This window comes from Schistocerca cancellata, chromosome 1 (genome assembly GCF_023864275.1).
Source record: "Schistocerca cancellata isolate TAMUIC-IGC-003103 chromosome 1, iqSchCanc2.1, whole genome shotgun sequence".
Classification (NCBI taxonomy): Eukaryota; Metazoa; Arthropoda; class Insecta; order Orthoptera; family Acrididae; genus Schistocerca; species Schistocerca cancellata.
In genome coordinates this window covers 773,266,999-773,286,466 of record NC_064626.1, presented here as the reverse complement: position 1 = coordinate 773,286,466, position 19,468 = coordinate 773,266,999, and the positions used below count along the sequence as shown (strand labels likewise).

At 38.2% G+C, this 19,468-nt stretch overlaps 1 protein-coding gene across 4 annotated transcripts in view; it reads right to left on the bottom strand.

Moving 5' to 3' along the window:
- LOC126187198 (broad-complex core protein-like) overlaps nt 1–19,468 on the bottom strand; it is a 439,455-nt gene that overhangs the window by 81,534 nt on the left and 338,453 nt on the right. Inside the window, exon 7 of one of the 4 annotated variants that reach the window (XM_049928281.1) lies at nt 18,988–19,235. The exons of the other annotated variants lie outside the window; for them this stretch is intronic. Coding sequence (XP_049784238.1) covers nt 19,036–19,235 — 200 coding nt within the window. The 3' untranslated portion in view covers nt 18,988–19,035. The remainder of the gene's footprint in view (nt 1–18,987; nt 19,236–19,468) is intronic. 4 annotated transcript variants of the gene reach the window in all.

Below are 19,468 nucleotides of genomic sequence, written 5' to 3'. Positions count from 1 at the left end.
TAAATAAGAAAATAGGAATGCAAATAATCTAGTATGAAAAGCACAGTGAACACTTTCATCATAGCCAAGATAGACAGAAGCCCACACCCACCATAGTAGTACAAGTTCATATGCCAACTATCTCTTCAGGTGATGAAGAGATTAAAGAAATATAAGATGAGGTAACAGAAATTATTCAGATAATTAAGGGAGATGAAAATTTAATGGTGATGGGGAATTGGAATTCGATAGTAGGAAAAGGAAGAGAATGAAGTACAGTAGGTGAATATGGACTGGGGGAATGAATGAAAGAGGAAATCACCTGATAGAATTTGGCACAGAACATAATTTAAGCATTTCCAACACTTAGTTTAAGAATCATGAAAGAAGGTTAGGTGTGTGGAAAAGACCTAACTGATTATATAATAGTAAGACAGAGATTTAAGACAATATTTTAAATTGTCAGACATTTCCAGGGACAGATGTGGATTCAGACCACAATTTATTGATTATGAACTGTAGATTAAAACTGAAGAAACTGCAAGAAGGTATGAAATTAAGGAGATGGGACCTGGATAAGTTGACTGAGCCAGAGCTTGTTGAGAGGTTTGGAGGAAGCATTAGGCAGCAGTTGTCTGAAACAAGATAAAGGAATACAGTAGAAGAAGAATGGCTAACTTCAAGAGATGAAATAGTGTAGGCAGCAGAGGATCAAATAGGTAAAATGACAAGGTGTAGTAGAAATCCTTTGGCATCACAAGAAATATTGAATTTAACTGATGAAAGGAGAAAATACAAAAATGCAGCAAATCAAGCAGGCAAAAAGTAATACAAATATCTAAAAAATGAATTTGACAGAGAGTGCAAAATGACTAAGCAGGATGGCTAGAGGACAAATGTTAGGATGTAGAAGCATCTATAACTAGTAAAAAGATACATACCATCACAGGAAAATTAAAGAGGCTTTTGGAGAAAGGAAAATAGATGTATGAACATCAAGGGTGCAAATAGAAAGCCAGCACTAAGCAAAGAAGGGAAAGCTGAATGGTGAAAGGAGTGTATAGAGTGTGTCTACAAGGCAAATGACCTAGAAGGCAATATTATAGATACGGTAGTGGATGTCGATGAAGATGAGATAGACGAATTTGACAGGGTACTGAAACACATAAGTTGAAACAAGCCCCAGGAGTAGATGACATTCCCTCAAGACTACTAATATAGGAGAGCCAGCCATAATAAAACCATTCCACCCGGTGTGCAAGATTTACAAGACTGGTGAAATACCCTCAGACTTGAAGAGGAATGTAGTAAGTCCTGTTCAAAGAAAGCAGGTGCTGACAAGTTGAATAAAACTGTACTGTCAGTTTAATAAGTCATGGCTGCAAAGTACTAAAAGGAATTGTTTACAGAAGAGTACAAAAACTGGTAGAAACCAACCTTGGGGAAGATCAGTTTGGATTCCAGAGAAATGTAGGAACGTGTGAGGCAATAATGTTCCTATGAGTTTTCTTAGAAGATAGATAGCGGAAAGCGAACCTATATTTACAGCATCTGTAGACTTAGAAAAAGCTTTTGACGTTGTCTGGAGTACTCTCCTTGAAATTCTGAAGGTATCAGCAGTAAAATACAGGGAGCAAAAGGCTTGAACAGAAACCAGATGGCAGTTATAAGAGTTGAGGGGTGTGAAAGGGAAACAGTGATTGAGACAGCAAAAGACTTGGAAGAGCAGTTGAATGAAATGGACAGTGTCTTGAAAGGAGGATAAAAGATGAACATCAACGAAAGCAAAAAAGAATAATGGAATGTAGTCTAATTAAATAAAGCGGTGCTGAGGGATTAGATCAGGAAATGAGGCACTTAAAGTAGTAAATGAGTTTGTTATTTGGGCACTAAAATAACTGATGATGGCCAAAGCAGGGATGGTATAAAATGTACACTGGCAGTGGCAAGGAAAGGGTTTCTGAAGAAGAGAAATTTGTTGACCTCAAATATTAATTTAAGAGTTAGTTATTCTTTTTTTTTTAAGTATTTGTATGGAGTGTAACCATGTATCATGGATGATAAACATTTTAAACAAGAAGTGAATAGAAGCTTTTGAAATGCAGCACTATAAAAAATGCTGAAGATCAGATGGGTAGATCACTTAATTAAGGAGGAGGTACTGAATAGAATTGGGGTGGAAAGGAATTTGTGGCACAATCTGACTAGAAGAAGGGATCAATTGATAGGCCACATTCTAAGACCTCAAGATATCACAGTTTAGCATTGGAGGGAAGTGTTGGGTTAAAAATTGTAGGGGAATAACCAGAGATGAATAAACTAAGCAGATTCAAAAGGACATAAGCTGCAATAGTTGTTTGGAGATAAAGAGGCTTGCACAGGTTAGAGAGGCATGGAAAGCTGCATCAAACAAGCCTTTGGACTGAAGATCAGAACAAGAACAAAATGATACCTAAGTATGCAAAAAAGTTGATTACAGGAAATTGAAATTAAAGATTTGCATGTCATTTTCTTCTCAATGGTAACATGTCAAAATATTCCATTTCCATAATCTCATTTATTCTAAGTGTCCTTTTCATCTTCTTTAGTTTTCTTTCTTTTCCTAGTTATTCTGGCCTCCTCTGTTATGCTCCCAGCAGCTTTCTCAGCTTTGGTGACATGCTGCCTGTTCATTCACAGCAGCCCATTTTTCATGCTGCCCCCAGTTTAGATGCCTAGTCTGCTCATGGTTTTTAATCTAAATGCCATTCCATCATTAAGACATATTACAGCATCCATCACACCAATATGAAAAATTGACATGTGAACAAAAATTAGTTTTTGGCAAGGGTTGCCAAATACAACTATTAAAGCTATCATTCGGAGTCTGTGTTTTGCCATGTAAATATTTTTTCCATGAGTTTAGCATCTGAAAGATCTCTGTATATTGGCTTTAGTTCTGCCTTAATAGTTTCTGGCATAGTGTGTGCATCTGTATGCTTTTGTCCTTTTGCTTCACACCTATTATACCTGCACCATGAAGTGTTCATTTTGGGCAGTGGGCATGCTGTGGATCCTCATCAGTGGATACTCTGTGAAACATAGTTGCCCAAATTGCTCTTCTGATGTCATTGACATTTTCACTGTCCTTCCTGACAGCTAGAGCATAATGTTTTGTGATGTTTTCTATTTCTGATTTGGCAAGTGTCTTGTAAACCAATTACTTCCTGTCATGTTCTTGCAGAGTTTCCTAAGCCCTGCTCCCATTCTCTTCTGTATATGTCCTATACATCACTTTTTAAGTCAGTTTCACCATACAGCTTAGCAGTCACAGTGCTACTGAAGCCTTTCGAGTCACCATCACCAAGGTAGTGAGTGTATCACCCAACTTGTCTCACAACTGACCTGCCAAAAATAGAGACTGCCCCCATGCTTTCAATACCATCACTGAAACCTGGAAAGTTTTTGTCACATTTGTGTTCATTTACCTTATTGGCACACCATGGCAATGTTTTGTCAGACACTCATAGTCCAGCACCTTGCCTGTATCTACAGAAGTAACTGTGACAGCTCCATTCAGCGATCTATGACCTCCCTTCTGTCAGGAACTGCAAATGCAGCAAAAATGTCAGTATATTAACAAATATCTACAGTTTCTTTTGCTGCCTTTTCATAGATGCTTCTGTTAGGGCATTATGCAAATGTTCATAACACCTCTCAAATTTGACAGGTGGTGGTGGGAGATCCATCATAGTGCAGATTATCTGGGCTGCTTTTCTTCCCTTCCCAACACACCTCATGGCATACACAAGGCAAATATTCTCTTCACTATATTTTGTGCATGTTACAGGAGATGTCTCCAGATATTTTGTTACTTAACACAGTTGACATTCCACTACAATTTTGCTAGACAGGCCTGTTCTCTTACTTGTCTCTTCAGTAAACATAAATGGTTTTTCACAATTACAGTATTTACATTTAGAAACAGCAAAAACAATTCTGAAAGCTTGCACTTACTAATTAAAATTTAACCACTATTTTGACTTACGACACCAACACCTTTTCCATTTTCAGTAACATATTGCAACTTGCATTTTGAAGCATTGCCTCATGAGCTTTTAGGCCTAAACTCACTTCACCCTGGTGTAATAATTTATTCACTTTTTAAATGATTTCCAACAACAAGCTTGTGTTGATTACTGTAAAATTTACAACTGTAATCAAACTTTTTGTGTCTGGCATTTTACAATGTAAATGGTTGAAATATGTAGTCACAAGAACAAGTTTAAAACAGGAACACACTTAAAAACATAGTTAAACTCAAATAACATACTTATAATGACAGAAAGATTGAATTTGTACATTCCTGCTCATGGCACAGTCAAGATGTTCTCCAAGGATATTGTTGTTGTTGTTGTGGTCTTCAGTCCTGAGACTGGTTTGCTGCAGCTTGTAATGGATCTGGGAGATGTTATTTTTTACCGTATTTGTCGATACCGAATTGCAAATGTTTTCTTATATTTTTGTCAGGATTTATTATAATTTGTCTTATTATATGTTAATTTACTTCTGTTTTTGAGAGTAAAAGCATATTGATTGTATCGAAGATTAGCAGAGAGACTGATTACAACTGGAAGATTGTGTGTGGTGTAAAACATCTTTGACGTTGGAGTCATCTTTGACTGTACTTAGTCGGCAGCTAACTTTTGGTGTGTGTTGACCATGGTGTTGACGGAAGAACAATTTGAAGTATGTTACTATTATTTTTGTATGAACTAAAAAAAAGAAGAAATTACATTTGAAGAAACTGTATTTGAAACACCAAAATGAGAGAAACACGTTGAACCACGTCAATTCTGCAACCAACAAAGATGCATTGTGGAATCATTCTCAGACAACTGAAGCCAAGACTATATCGCCGTATAAACGTTTAATGGAAAAGGTACTGTCACGAAATATGGCAAATTTAAGTAAATAAGAAAAAATAGTGATCATATTTTCAACTTGTGTCTTAGCCGTATTTCAAGCTCTCCATGCTACTCTATCCTGTGCAAGCTTCTTCATCTCCCAGTACCTACTGCAACCTACATCCTTCTGAATCTGCTTAGTGTATTCATCTCTTGGTCTCCCTCTACGATTTTTACCCTCCACGCTGCCCTCCAATACTAAATTGGTGATCCCTTGATGCCACAGAACATGTCCTACCAACCGATCCCTTCTTCTGGTCAAGTTGTGCCGCAAACTTCTCTTCTCCCCAATGCTATTCAATACTTCCTCATTAGTTATGTGATCTACCCATCTAATCTTCAGCATTCTTCTGTAGCATCACATTTACACAAATGATTTGCTATGGAAACAGCACTGCCAAAATTAAATAATGAAGCACTGTGGGCATGGTTTTGTGTTTGACAGTAGTGTGACAGCTAGGTATTCACATGCAGCATCTGCTTTAGGAAGGCATTTAAACACAGAAATGATGTGGTACTATACATAAATTATATATTTTTAGAATAAGGAAGAATCACAGAATTGCATTAAAAAAAAAGTTGCCATTTTCTTGGACCCTCATGGCATCCCAGTCCCCTTAACATTGTATACCTGGTCAATGATATGCAACATAAAAGGGTCCCAACAGACATTCCTGGGGCCTGCCTGAAGTTACCTGCACTTGTGTTGATGACTCTCCATTTTGCGTTCTCACTACCAATAAACCATCAGTCTTGTAAAAAATATTTTTTGCTATTCAAACTTTTGATTTTTGGAAGTCAAGGAATACAGTAGCCAACTAATGGACTTGATACATGGCTTCCAGAGTGCTACATTTGAGGAAAGTGTGAGTTAGGTTTTGCATGATCAGTGTTCATGGCAAGAAGGTCATTCTGTTTAAGATTCTCCATCATGTTTGAGCCTCTATACATTATAAGATTGGACAACACCTGCATGTCAGTGATATTGGATCATAATTCTGAACATCACTCCAATACTCCTCTCACTTATAGATGATACCTCTGCTTTCTTCCAGCTATTAGGCAAAGTAAAGTATTCAACAAACATTAATACTAACTGTTTCTTCTACATATTCAATGTGTGGCTTTCCTCAGCTATGATTGAATGAATATATTTTAAAAGCTCACCCTCAGCAATTAAGAATAAACTATTAAGTGTTACCACACACCACTGCATATGAAAATACTGTTAACTATTGCACACATTAATGCATACTCTTTTATGTGAACACAGAAGAGTTCTACAACTATCGACTTTCTCTATCTCTGCAATTAAGTTATAAATCTGAACAGCTATTGCTTAGGAGTAGTTTTACACATTATTTGTAACTGTGATGTCATATGAACAAAACATAACAATGATAGAAAAAGTTTTAAGTCAACAACTTATGATACTGTTTATAAAATTACATAATACATTTTTGTTGTGCAACAGGGAAAAAATAAATCACAAATTTTTCTGTTGAAACAATTTAAGTGGAGGTGAAAGCACTGTCTGTAACCATCCTACATTGTTTATGTGCATGTGTCACCAAACTAGGTAAGCCACCATAATATTAACCATACACAACTGCACTTATGTGTTACTGAAGGGCCAACACATGGTCCATAAACAGGCCAACCTTCCATGACCAAGAGGACAGTCAATGGAGCCTGCCCACTAGGGTGGTTCTGGCACAAAGAAATGGGCCTTTTGGATGACTGTAGCTCCACCATCAACTTGCCATTTACATAGAGCTGCCTACAAAGGCTGACTAATGCAACTCGGCCACCTGACACTTGCAATTTTGGCAATAAACATATTGGTTGATATACAGTGTATTTCTAAATGAATATTGGGGTTTTAATGCTTTATAATATTTATTACATTAAACTTATAGTTATAAATGATATGTCAAATGAAAGAGCAACTCAAACAGTTGTCTTTGTCACTAGTGCACAAGCGCAGTGCACAATGTTTCCTCCCTAATCCGCTAGACTGTGGTATTAGCAAAGATGGTGACTAGTGAACAGAAAGCGTTTTGTGTTTTGCTGTTTGTAAAGACTGAATCTGTAGTTGTGATCCTCCAAGTGAAAATAACATTGCAGATGGTATCATCAATTTGAAGATACTGCTTTTGTAATCTCTCATAGCCCAAAGAAATCAGTCTGGAAGGCCAGTCGTGAATTATAAGTTCCCGTGTCGACTGTTTGGAAAGTTTTAAGAAAACATGTACAACTATGTCCTTACCATTTACGGTTATTACAGGCTCTAAACTGACAGACCATGGAATACGTGCCAACTTCACAAATGAAATGTTGTTTCATGACAATGAAGATTTTCTGGATCATGTTGTCTTCAGTGATTAATCAACCTTTAACTTTAATGGACATGTTAACATTCATAATGTGTGCATCTAGGGCTCAGAAAATCCTCATGAGGCAGAAATGCAACAAGATTCCCCTAAAGTGACTGTTTTTTGTGCCATATCTCAGCGGAAAGTTTATGGGTCTATCTTTTTTGGTGAACCTACTGTAACTGGCACTTCTTACCTTGATACACTAGAGCAATGGCGCTTCCCTCAGTTGGAAGAAGATGAGCCAGAGAACTTCATTTTCCAGCAAGCTAGTGCACCACGTCACTGGCATAGCGAAGTACGCAATTGGTTGAACTTCACTGCACCCAAGCACTGGACAGGCCGCAAGGGGCCCAATGACAGGGCTTGCTTTGAATGGCCTCCACGTTCACCCGGCCTAACGCTATGTGATTTTTTCCTTTGGGGCTTCGTCAAGGATACTACCAGCAGACCTCCCTGAATTAAGAAACCAGACTGAAGCAGCTGTTGCTACAATCACTGAAGACACACATATCAATGTTTGGGAAGACCTCGGCTATAGACTTGATGTGTGCCGTGTGACAAATGGTGCTCACATTGAACTTTTATAAGGTTCTTAGTAAAACTGTTTGAGTTGCTCTTTCATTTGACATATCATTTATAACTGTAAGTTTAATACGAGGGCTATGCTGAAAGTTGTTAGCAGACCGTAAACCATAAGGCGGAGGACAATGGGGTTGTTTTCATTCGAAAGAGCGATGTTTTTCGATCTTGGGACGTGTGCGTGCAGCCCCTGGCTGGCGGTGATCCCCCCACAGCGTGGTAAGAAAGCACAGGCAGTGCTGGGTCAGAGACGGTGCAGGAGTGAGCTGTCGTGTCGCGACTTTCGTGCCATGATTTTTTACGATTATAAAAAGGGTTTAAGTCCCAAAGAATGCCATTCTTCTTTGGTGTTTTTGGTGAAGCTTCCCCTTCTAGGGTCACAGTTGGAAATTGGTTTCACGAGTTTTCGAGGGTTCGGCAGTCACTTGAAGATGAACCTCGTCCCGGTTGGCCAGCAACAGCTGTGACTCCTGAAAACATTGATGCTGTGAGGAAAATGATCAAAGAAGATCCACATCTTACATTTTGTGACATTGAATATTGGATCAACAGCAGCATAGACCATCGTTCATAGTCACTTAGGCCTTACTAAGAGATGTGCCCGTTGGGTGCCACATTCCCTGACAGAAAGGAAAAATTCAATAGAGGGAAGTCCCAGACACCTACAATATCATCACAGGTGATGAAATGTGGGTCTACCATTATGACCCTGAAACGAAGAGACAGTCTTCTGTATGGTGCTTTCCAAGGGAGGAACCACCCACAAAAGTTCGACTAAGTCGGAGCTCTGGAAAAAAGATGGTGGTCACTTCTGTGACCTTGGACACACATCGTACAGTCAATGCTGAATGGTATATGAATGATTGAATTCCAAAAGTCATCACCACATGGAAGTCACAGCATCCAAAGTCCAAGAGTGGGCACTTTCTGCTGCATCACGACAATGCATCTGCACACAGGGCTGTCAGAACGATGGACTTTCTGGAGAAGGAAAAAGTGCGATTGTTACCCCATCCCCCCTATTCACCTGACCTGGCCCCCTGTGACTTCTTTTTGTTCCGTAAAACTAAGGAAAAAATTCGACAGCAGCGGTTTTCATCAGATGAAGAGACCATTGCAGCATACAAGAGTGCACTAAGTGACATCCCAAAAGAAGCTTGGACTGACACATTTTCTAAGTGGTTTCAGAGAATGGAAAAATGTATACATGCCAATGGAGAGTATTTTGAAAAGTTGTAAACATTTATTTGCAAATAAATTTTTTTTCACACATTCTGCTAAAAACTTTCGGCATAGTCCTCGTATAATAAATATTATAAAGCATTAAAACCCTGATATTCATTTATAAACACCCTGTACTTTGTACAGGTGATGCCTCACAGCTTCTAATTATTTGAAAATGTCACATTTCAAAATGCCAAGAACTGTTGACAAAATAATTCTTTATTTATAAGTGGTTTCAATCTTCTGATCATTTTACAGGTATAATAAAGGATGAATTAGCATAGATGGCTATTCATCACATATAGAAGATGATGAGAGGCAAACAGACAAATTCAGACTTCACACACACACACACACACACACACACACAAAGCCACTGTCCACTCTGGTGGGGGTGCTGAGGCCTGATTGCTAGGTGTTGATTTGGGAGATTCTCAAATATGTATTTACATATTTGAGAATTTTATGTGGTTTACAAATGTTGTGCACAACACATTTCAGAATAAATTTATAACTGCAAGCTATAGTTGCGCATAGATACACAATGAAATTAGGGATGTTAATTCAGTGTGTTAATACTACAGATACCTTCTTGAGTAACAATCAAAACAGACTAAGAGTAGTATTATTATCAAAAGATGCAACTGTGGTTGTTTGTATATTTATTTATTTAGCACCCGTATTATCATGTTCATGATAATGGACTTGTCACAGTACAAATCAGTATAAAACATTACATATTTACATCTTCTACAAAATCTTATCATTTGTATCAACACATCTTTATAACAAAAACATTATTCTGCTTATTTATATTATAAAATTATATACATACAGACAGATAAAATAGAAGCTAGCAAAATACCTTCGTTGATTTTACTAAAACTATTAAATACCATTACTTTAGGTAACTAGGCATAGTAATAGATGACAGAAAAGTTAGGTGCATAATTAGATACATACATGGATAAAAGAAGTTTAGTTTTACCTAGGAATGGTTTGATAATAATGAATTTTTGTTTACAGAGTTATGAAGCAGACCTACAGATTTGAGCAAAATTCCAGTTATTCATTAATGCTCTAGAGGCTGTTGTTTATTTGTAGATTTTTAGTTCTTTCTTAAATGTATTAATATTTGGTATTTTTTGATGTTATCTGTCAATGCACTGTAAAGAATTTTTGGTTTGTGAACAGTGCTGTCCTGATATATTGATTTTCTGTGCGCATCCCTATGATAGTCATCCCTGTTTGATAATTGTGGATCTCACTATTCAAAGCTGAAACTTGATGGTTTTTAATGTAGCAGATACTTTCATATATAAATATAAGACCATGATTTTTAATTCCTTAAAGATATCCCTATGTGATGCTCTGTAAGCAAAATTACTTATTAATCTTACAGCTTTCTTTTGAAGCTTGAAAGACTGCTTTGCAAAAGAGGTATTTCCCCAGAATACTATACTATACCTCAGTAGACTATGCAAGTATGCATGTTGTTGTTGCTGTTGTTGTGGTCTTCAGTCCTGAGACTGGTTTGATACAGTTCTCCATGCTACCTTATCCTGTGCAAGTTTCTTCATCTCCCAGTACTTACTGCTACCTACATCCTTCCGAATCTGCTTAGTGTATTCATCTCTTGGTCTCCCTCTATGATTTATACCCTCCACGCTACCCTCCAATACTAAATTGGTGATCCCTTGATGCCTCAGAACATGTCCTACCAACTGGTCCCTTCTTCTGGTCAAGTTGTGCCACAAACTCCTCTTCTCCCCAATCCTATTCAATACCTCCTCAATAGTTATGTGATCTACCCATCTAATCTTCAGCATTCTTCTGTAGCACCACATTTCAAAAGCTTCTATTCTCCTCTTGTCCAAACTATTTATCGTCCATGTTTTACTTCCAAACATGGCTACACTCCATACGAATACTTTCAGAAATGACTTCCTGACTCTTAAATCTATACTCGATGTTAACAAATTTCTCTTCTTTAGAAACACTTTCCTTGCCATTGCCAGTCTACATTTTATATCTTCTCTACTTCCACCATCATCAGTTATTTTGCTCCCCAAATAGCAAAACTCCATTACTACTTTAAGTGTCTCTTTTCCTAATCTAATTCCCTCAGCATCACCCGACTTAATTTGACTACATTCCATTATCCTTGTTTTGCTTTTGTTGAAGTTCATCTTATATCCTCCTTTCAAGACACTGTCTATTCCGTTCAACTGCTCTTCCAAGTCCTTTGCTGTCTCTGACAGAATTACAATGTCATCAGCGAACCTCAAAGTTTTTATTTCTTCTCCATGGATTTTAATACCTACTGCAAATTTTTCTTTTGTTTCCTTTACTGTTTGTTCAATATACAGATTGAATAACATCAGGGAGAGGCTACAACCTTGTCTCACTCCCTTACCAACCGCTGCTTCCCTTTCATGCCCCTCGACTCTTATAACTGCTATCTGGTTTCTGTACAATTTGTAAATAGCCTTTCACTCCCTGTATTTTGCCCCTGCCACCTTTAGAATTTGAAAGAGAGTATTCCAGTCAACATTGTCAAAAGCTTTCTCTAAGTCTACAAATGCAACATAGGTTTGCCTTTCATTAATCTTTCTTCTAAGATAAGTCGTAAGGTCAGTATTGACTCACGTGTTCCCATATTTCTACGGAATCCAAACTGATCTTCCCCGAGGTCAAATTCTACCAGTTTTTCTATTCGACTGTAAAGAATTTGTGTTAGTATTTTGCAGCCGTGAATTACTGAACTGTTAGATCGGTAATTTTCACATCTATCAACACCTGCTTTCTTTTGGATTGGAATTATTATATTCTTCTTGAAGTCTGAGGGTATTTCGCCTGTCTCTTACATCTTGCTCACCAGATGGTAGAGTTTTGTCAGGACTGGCTGTCCCAAGGCCATCAGTAGTTCTAACGGAATGTTGTCTACTCCTGGGGCCTTGTTTCGACTCATGTCTTTCAGTGCTCTGTCAAACTCTTCACGCAGTATCATATCTCTCATTTCATCTTCATCTATATTCTCCTCCATTTCCATAATATTGTCCTCAAGTACATCGCCCTTGTATAGACCCTCTATATACTCCTTCCACCTTTCTGCTTTCCCTTCTTTGCTTAGAACTGAGTTTCCATCTGAGCTCTTGATATTCGTACAAGTGGTTCTCTTTTCTCCAAAGGTCTCTTTAATTGTCCTGTAGGCAGTATCTATGTTACCCCTAGTTAGATAAGTCTCTACATCCTTACATTTGTCCTCTAGCCATCCCTGCTTAGCCATTTTGCACTTCCTGTCGATCTCATTTTTGAGACGTTTGTATTCCTTTTTGCCTGCTTCATTTTTATATTTTCTCCTTTCATAAATTAAATTCAATATTTCTACTGTTACCCAAGGATTTCTACTAGCCCTCGTCTTTGTACCTGCTTGATCCTCTGCCGACTTCACTACTTCGTCCCTCAGAGCTACCCATTCTTCTTCTACTGTATTTCTTTCCCCCATTCCTGTCAATTATTCCTTTATGCTCTCCCTGAAACTCTGTACAGCCTCTGGTTTAGTCAGTTTATCCAGGTCCCATCTCCTTAAATTCCCACCTGTTTGCAGTTTCTTCATGTATGCATAATAAGCACTTAACACTGTTTTGGTATTACAGCAATCTTTAACCATTCTTAATATGTAACAGTACTTGCCTAATTTTTTGTTAAGCATTTCTACATGTATTTCCCATCTTAGATGCTCATCCACCCCTAATCCTATAAATTTTATGTGATTCTTTTGCTGGATTTGGCTATTCAAAAATGTGAATTTTACATTGGTCCTATTTTTGTTCCTTATATGGTTGAAATTCATCCATACAGTTTCCTTGTCATTGACAAATAGACAGTTATCTTTAAACCATTTTTCTGCCACTTCTGCTGTTTTGTTGATTTTTGCTGCATCTCATAATTATTCTTCCCTTTTATAATGAAGCTGGTATCATCAGCAAATAATATAGTATCAGTTGTTGTAAACTGTTGTGGTAGGTCATTAATAAAAACCAGGAATAACAATGGTCCCAATACTGAGTCCTGGGGCACCCCATAATTAATTCTTTTATATGCAGAATGGTACACAATTCCAGCCTGAGAAATTTGCACTTTTTGTTTCTTATCAGTTAAATGTGACTTGAACCACTTGTAGGAAACATCACAGACAAATAATTATGTAGTTTTAACACTAGTAGATTATGATATATAAGATCAAATGCTTTGGGAAGCTCCAAAAGCAACTCAACGATCAGTTCCTTGTCCTCAAGAGCTTTGTAAACAAGTTCTAGGAAATTGAAGAGAGCCGTTTGTGGAGATTTGCATTTTCTGAAACTATTCTGTGCATTTACGAGAATTTTATTTTTGTTTAGGAAGTCTATCAATCTGTCATACATTATTCTTTCAATCATTTTCGAAAATACAGATAATAATGATACTGGTCCAAAATTTTTAATGTCGAACTTGTCATCACTTTTATAAACTGGTATTACTGTTGACTGCTTAAGTTTACATGGAAACACATCAGTTTCAAAGGAGTTACTGATTATGTCCATAAGTTGAGAGACAACATTATGGGTACTATATTTAATAATTTTGTCAGGGTTACCATCAAATTTGCAGGTAATTTTGCTCTTTATTTCACTGACACCCATTTGTACTTCTTTAGGTTACACAGGATATAGATACATTGACCATTAACTTAATATATTTGAAACTATGCTTCAGAATGGAAAGGGTCGCATTGTGTGATTGGGAGTTGGAAACATGAGAGTGACCTAGGCTGTTGGCATAAAAATAACACTGAATGTGAAAACAATGATGGTAAAAAGTATGGTAGTTTCTTTCTAAATCAGAAAGCAAGTGCAATGCAAGAGTTAGTCAAAAAGTATCTGGACTTTTTATATAATATATATGTATATTAGTAACAGCTTCATGCACACATACACGATGAAAATTGGTAGTACTATTGCCACTTCAAAAAAGTTTGACCTTAATTACATCCATTTGCTGTTGTAGCAACATAAAATTGGCTGCCTGACTATCTGTTTGCACAAGGGAAGATCAAAAATCACTCATCCAATTTCTGTGTGTTGCTTGCTTTCAACACAGAATGAAAATAATATTCTACCATGCAGTAGGTATTAAAATTCATGGAGAAGAAGTAAAAACTTTGAGGTTCGCCGATGACATTGTAATTCTGTCAGAGACAGCAAAGGACTTGGAAGAGCAGTTGAACGGAATGGACAGTGTCTTGAAAGGAGGATATAAGATGAACATCAACAAAAGCAAAACGAGGATAATGGAATGTAGTCAAATTAAGTCGGGTGATGCTGAGGGAATTAGATTAGGAAATGAGACACTTAAAGTAGTAAAGGAGTTTTGCTATTTAGGGAGTAAAATAACCGATGATGGTCGAAGTAGAGAGGATATAAAATGTAGACTGGCAATGGCAAGGAAAGCGTTTCTGAAGAAGAGAAATTTGTTAACATCGAGTATAGATTTAAGTGTCAGGAAGTCGTTTCTGAAAGTATTTGTATGGAGTGTAGCCATGTATGGAAGTGAAACATGGACGATAACTAGTTTGGACAAGAAGAGAATAGAAGCTTTCGAAATGTGGTGCTACAGAAGAATGCTGAAGATAAGGTGGGTAGATCACGTAACTAATGAGGAGGTATTGAATAGGATTGGGGAGAAGAGAAGTTTGTGGCACAACTTGACTAGAAGAAGGGATCGGTTGGTAGGACATGTTTTGAGGCATCAAGGGATCACAAATTTAGCATTGGAGGGCAGTGTGGAGGGTAAAAATCGTAGAGGGAGACCAAGAGATGAATACACTAAGCAGATTCAGAAGGATGTAGGTTGCAGTAGATACTGGGAGATGAAGAAGCTTGCACAGGATAGAGTAGCATGGAGAGCTGCATCAAACCAGTCTCAGGACTGAAGACCACAACAACAACAACAACCATGCAGTACTGTACAAGTGGAACAATATGTTTAAAAATAGTTGACAGAAACAATAAGTTTAATGGGTTTAGTTTCTGTGAAGTTTGTTTCATGATGGTGGATAACAGAGCTTACTGCAAAGAACAAGTGCAAATATGTTAATACCAGCCTCCACTTATTCAACCAGAAGAACAGTCTAGATGAAGCCTATCTATGCGAGACAGCTACAGGACATTAAACATGGATCCAACATGAAGTATAACTTCAGTGTACGCATGGGAAACACTTGGAGCTCCCAACCAGGGAAAAATTAAATACGAAGTCTTTTGCAGCACTCAAAGAACCTGTACTGAAAGGTAACCTCGAGAAGGGGAGTATGTGAACAGTGCAAGAAAATATATATAATGATAATTATGGAGCTGTGGCTTATGCACTTTAACTTTTATTATTTATTAAGGCACAATAACTATACACGGGAGAATGCTACATGTTTGATAATTTTGAAATTATGAAGAAACATTGCAAAATATATAGAATTGATGAGCTGAGGACCACTTGAGGAATACTAGTTCATCTTAAAATATTGAATGACAAAGAAAATGCTGATGAAGATTCAAAATTAAGTGTGAAGTTGTAAAGCAGTACTTCATTGTTTTGGTATTCATACATTTGTTCATCCTTCCACCATGTTCTGTGGATCTTACCAAAAAGGAGAACCTACAGGAATGTGGAAGGTGTCATGGTGTTCTGGAGAATGAACACAATAGTATTTCATAAAGTGATGCTACAATCATTTTTTGGATATGGTAGCTGTTCATGAGACACACATGAATGATTGTAGTGCATGTAATTGTAGTGAAGTCCAATAACTTTTACGGCCAGTAACCATATTTTTCTGTGCTTTGATCAGCTACAGTATACAGAGTGAGTCACCTAGAACCACATCAAATACTGATGAATTGATTCCACAGACCGAATGTGAGGAGAGAGGCTAGTGTAATTGGTTAATACAAACCATAAAAAAATGCACGGAAGTATGTTTTTTAACACAAACCTACATTTTTTTAAATGTAACCCCATTAGTTTTGTTAGCACATCTGAACATATAAACAAATACGTACTCAGTGCCGTTTGTTGCATTGTAAAATGTTAATTACATCCGGATATATTGTAACCTTAAGTTGACGCTTGAGTACCACTCCTCCGCTGTTTGATCGTGTGTATCAAAGAGCACCGAATTATGTAGGGATCCAGAGGGAACAGTGATGGACCTTAGGTACAGAAGAGACTGGAACAGCACATTACGTCCACATCCTAACACCTTTTTATTGGTCTTTTTCACTGACGCACATGTACATTACCATGAGGGGTGAGGTACACATACACACGTGGTTTCTGTTTTCAATTACGGAGAGGAATAGAGTGTGTCCCGACATGTCAGGCCAATAGATGTTCAATGTGGTGGCCATCATTTGCTGCACACAATTGCAATCTCTGGCGTAATGAATGTTGTACACGCCGCAGTACATCTGGTGTAATGTCGCCACAGGCTGCCACAATACGTTGTTCAATACGTTGTTTCATATCCTCTGGGGTTGTAGGCACATCATGGTACACATTGTCCTTTAACGTACCCCACAGAAAGAAGTCCAGAGGTGTAAGATCAGGAGAACGGGCTGGCCAATTTATGCGTCCTCCACGTCCTATGAAACGCCTGTCGAACGTCCTGTCAAGGGTCAGCCTAGTGTTAATTGCGGAATGTGCAGGTGCACCATCATGCTGATACCACATACGTCGACGCGTTTCCAGTGGGACATTTTCGAGCAACGTTGGCAGATCATTCTGTAGAAACGCGATGTATGTTACAGCTGTTTGGGCCCCTGCAATGAAGTGAGGACCAATGAGGTGGTCGCCAATGATTCCGCACCATACATTTACAGTCCATGGTCACTGTCGCTCTATCTGTCTGAGCCAGCGAGGATTGTCCACGGACCAGTAATGCATGTTGCGTAGATTCACTGCCCCGTGGTTTGTGAAACCCGCTTCATCGGTAAACAGGTAGAACTGCAACGCATTCTCTGTTAATGCCCATTGACAGAATTGCACTCGATGATTAAAGTCATCACCATGTAATTGCTGATGCAGCGACACATGAAACGGGTGAAAGCGGTGACGATGCAGTATGCGCATGAAACTACTTTGACTCAGTCAACCGGCTCTCGCAATGTCCCGTGTACTCATGTGTGGGTTCATGGCAACAGCAGCTAACACACCAACTGCACCCACTTCTCCTGTGACAGGCCTGTTACGGACCCGTTTGCGTGCTACGACCATACCTGTTGCATGCAATTGGCGGTAGATGTTTTGCAATGTTCGGCACGTTGGATGCTCTCTGTCCGGGTACTGTTCTGCATACACCCTGCAGGCTTCAGCTGCATTTCGTCAACACTCACCATAGATGTATCACAGATGTCTGGTAACATGGTGTACTACAGTTGGTCTGCATGCGGAGACGAATGCAGAATAACAATAGCAGCAAGCACTACATGCGGACACTGCGACAGCTAGACCAAACCACAACAGTGCACTACAGCCACACTCGTAAACACGGTCGTCATTGTAAACATGTCCCTGCAGATGCTGCTCGCCGACCGTGGCTCGTGTTTGTTACAACACGCAACTGAACGTCGGAGGTTTCAAGTGTCAACTTTAGGTTACAATATCTCCGGATGTATTTAACATTTTACAATGCAACAAACGGCAATGATTACGTATTTGTTTATATGTTCAGATGTGCTAACAAAACTAGCGTGGTTCCATTTAAAAAAACGTAGGTTTGTGTTAAAAAACATACTTCCGTGCATTTTTCTATGGTTTGTATTAAACAATTACACTAGCCCCTCTTCTCACATTCGGTCTGTGGAATCGGTACGTCAGTATTTGATGTGGTTTATGAAATATATCCAGCGGTAACGTTAGGTGACTCACCCTGTATTAATTTAACTGTAATCAATTTATTAGTATATGGGTAGCTCATTTTACTCTATATCCAGGCTTCAGCATTGATAAGAATGAAACATTTTACATGGAATGCTATTCATAAACAGTTATAATAACATTTCCAAAAGATCCTAAAAAAAATTCCATTTGAAACCAAACAATGGAAAATCCAGGATGGAATGTAACAATATTATGAAAAGGAAAGTTGCTACTCATCACATAGTGGAGATGCTGAGTCACAGACAGGCACAACCAAAAAACTGTCACACGTAAAGCTTTTGGCCAGTAAGGCCTTTGTCAAAACTATGACACACACACACACACACACACACACACACACACACACACACACACACACAAAACACACACATACACACAGAAAAAAAAAGCACGCACGCGTGCGCGCGGGCAAACGCAACTTACACATGCGACTGCAGTCTCAAGCAACTGTGCTGAGTGGCTACAGTTGCCTGGGACTGCAGTTGTGTGTGTGTGTGTGTGTGTGTGTGTTGTCTATTTTTGATGAATCCTTACTGGCTGAACACTTTATTTGTGACAGTCTTTTTGTTGTGCCTGTCTGCGACTCAGCATCTCTACTATATGGTGACTAGCAATGTTCCTTTTGATAATACCATTTCAAACCCATCAATTCAGTCTCATTGTTGGTGTTTGTTATATAAAATAAATAAAACATGCTGTAACATAGAGATGTACACCAGTCGATGTACCATTCAAATCATTATTCAGTTGGGTTTAGAGCTGTTGGACCATTTGACGAAGTGCATAAAAAGAAGGTCCTTAGGCAAATACATCTTTTATGTACACAAATAAAAAAGTCCAGATAATTTTTGACTTACCTTCATAGGTGCTCATCTGAAAGACAATCAAAAAAAGACATTGCCTACCATCCTTATACACCTGGTTTCAAGCTCAGAAGGCTGTAATATACTGCTTTATTGTAGTCCTGTGTTTATTTTCTTGTACTGTGATCTGTGGTAAACTGATATGTGATTCTGCAAACTGTTCTCTGTGCAGAACATTCTATTGCAGTACTGACATTCACGTTCTTCATTTGGCAAATGTCGGTCCTTAATGTGTCTTGTGAGGCTGTTTTTGTGTATCCTCTTGCCACAGAAATGACACATTCTGTATGCTGTAAAAGTATGAGATTTGTCTGCAAACAGAGTGTAACACATTACAACAGCTGTCAAACTCATGTAAATGAGCAAGACGGATGCAACAGCAGACAAAAAAATGTTACAGAAAATTATTTTTGGCATTATAAGAGATCTTCAATTGAACGAATAACAAACAACACATTTCTACTTAATAAAATAATAATTTGCTGCAGTACCTTGAAGCCCAATGATGCATGGTACATTGCCT